The sequence below is a fragment of the Larimichthys crocea genome, chromosome XI (assembly GCF_000972845.2).
Source record: "Larimichthys crocea isolate SSNF chromosome XI, L_crocea_2.0, whole genome shotgun sequence".
Taxonomy (NCBI): domain Eukaryota; kingdom Metazoa; phylum Chordata; class Actinopteri; family Sciaenidae; genus Larimichthys; species Larimichthys crocea.
In genome coordinates this window covers 19,616,758-19,618,176 of record NC_040021.1, presented here as the reverse complement: position 1 = coordinate 19,618,176, position 1,419 = coordinate 19,616,758, and the positions used below count along the sequence as shown (strand labels likewise).

At 49.1% G+C, this 1,419-nt stretch overlaps 1 protein-coding gene across 1 annotated transcript in view; it reads right to left on the bottom strand.

The window, feature by feature from the left end:
* The window catches only part of ing3 (inhibitor of growth family, member 3), a 7,410-nt gene that overhangs the window by 694 nt on the left and 5,297 nt on the right, over nt 1–1,419 (bottom strand). The window contains 3 exon segments of the mRNA XM_027284300.1: nt 170–208; nt 294–486; nt 638–828. Of these exon segments, the coding sequence (XP_027140101.1) occupies nt 170–208; nt 294–486; nt 638–828 (423 nt within the window).

Genomic DNA, 1,419 nt, shown 5'->3' with positions numbered 1-1,419 from the left:
CATATATATATACACACACACATACACACACACACACATATACATATACGCACACACACACACACACATTATACACACACGTTATATATACACACACACACACACGTTATATACACACACACACACACACACACACACACACACAGTCAGATCTGTCACATGAACTCACGTCCGTGTTGTCACATCCGACCATTTCTCCGTAAGAAACCTGCAAAACAAACAAACGATTTTAATGAAACACGATCAGTGACATCACAGCCACGCCACGCAGTGATTGGTCGGACCGGTCGTACCTGGTTACAGATGCAGTATCGGGGCTCGTTGGGGTCGTAGGTCCAGTCCACCTGACTGTTGGCCTCGGCCTCGGGCAGCGCTGAGGCCTGCTGGGAAAGTTCCTGAGCCAGCGCCGATGACGACGAGCACGACGACAGAGAGGAAGAGGAGGACGACGAAGACGACTGATGGTTGGACGACTTGATGCTGCTTCTGTCAAACATGGGAGAAACCTTCGTCATCATACGTGTGTGAGCATGACGTCAGATAACTACTCTGACTGTAGACCAGGACTCCAACCTGTGACTCTTTTTGTACAGCTCTGAGCTCACATCCTGTTATTCCATGTGTGTGTTTGTCTTACTTGGACTTGCGTCCCCTGGAGTCTGAGGCCGTGGTGGGGGTGAGGGTCTGGGTGAGGGTGGAGGCCAGAGCGGAGGAGGAGTATCCGGAGTTGTCCCGGGACAGAGCGAACTCTCTGCTCAGCTGGAAGTCGTTGTTCTTGATGGCCTCGTAGCTCGCCTTCAGGCTGGACGTCCGCCGGCCCTCCTTCATCTGAACAACAAACACAAAGCTCGGTTCTGACGAGGTCCGGTTACCTCGAGCTGCGTGTTCTGAACACACAGCAGGAAGCAGTGTACACAGAGCACGTTACCACGCTCATAGTTTGTACCGTGTGACGAAAACGTCCTTCAACGCGTCACAGAGAGGTCATGTGACTCAGAGAGAGGTCATGTGACTCAGAGAGAGGTCATGTGACTCACAGTGTGAGTACTACATGTAAGACACAGACATGACCTCAGTGTCCATGCATGTCATGTTTACGTAATGTCATGTTCACGTGTTGCCATGTTTACGTATTTTATGTTCACGTGTTGTCATGTTCGCGTAATGTCATGTTCGCGTAATTTTATGTTCACGTGTTGTCATGTTCGCGTGTTGTTATGTTCGCGTGTTGTTATGTTCGCGTAATGTCATGTTCACGTGTTGTCATGTTCACGTGTTGTCATGTTCACGTGTTGTCATGTTCACGTATTGTCATGTTCACGTGTTGTCATGTTCACGTGTTGTCATGTTCACGTGTTGTCATGTTCACGTAATGTCATGTTCACGTGTTGTCATGTTCACGTAATGTCATGTTCACGT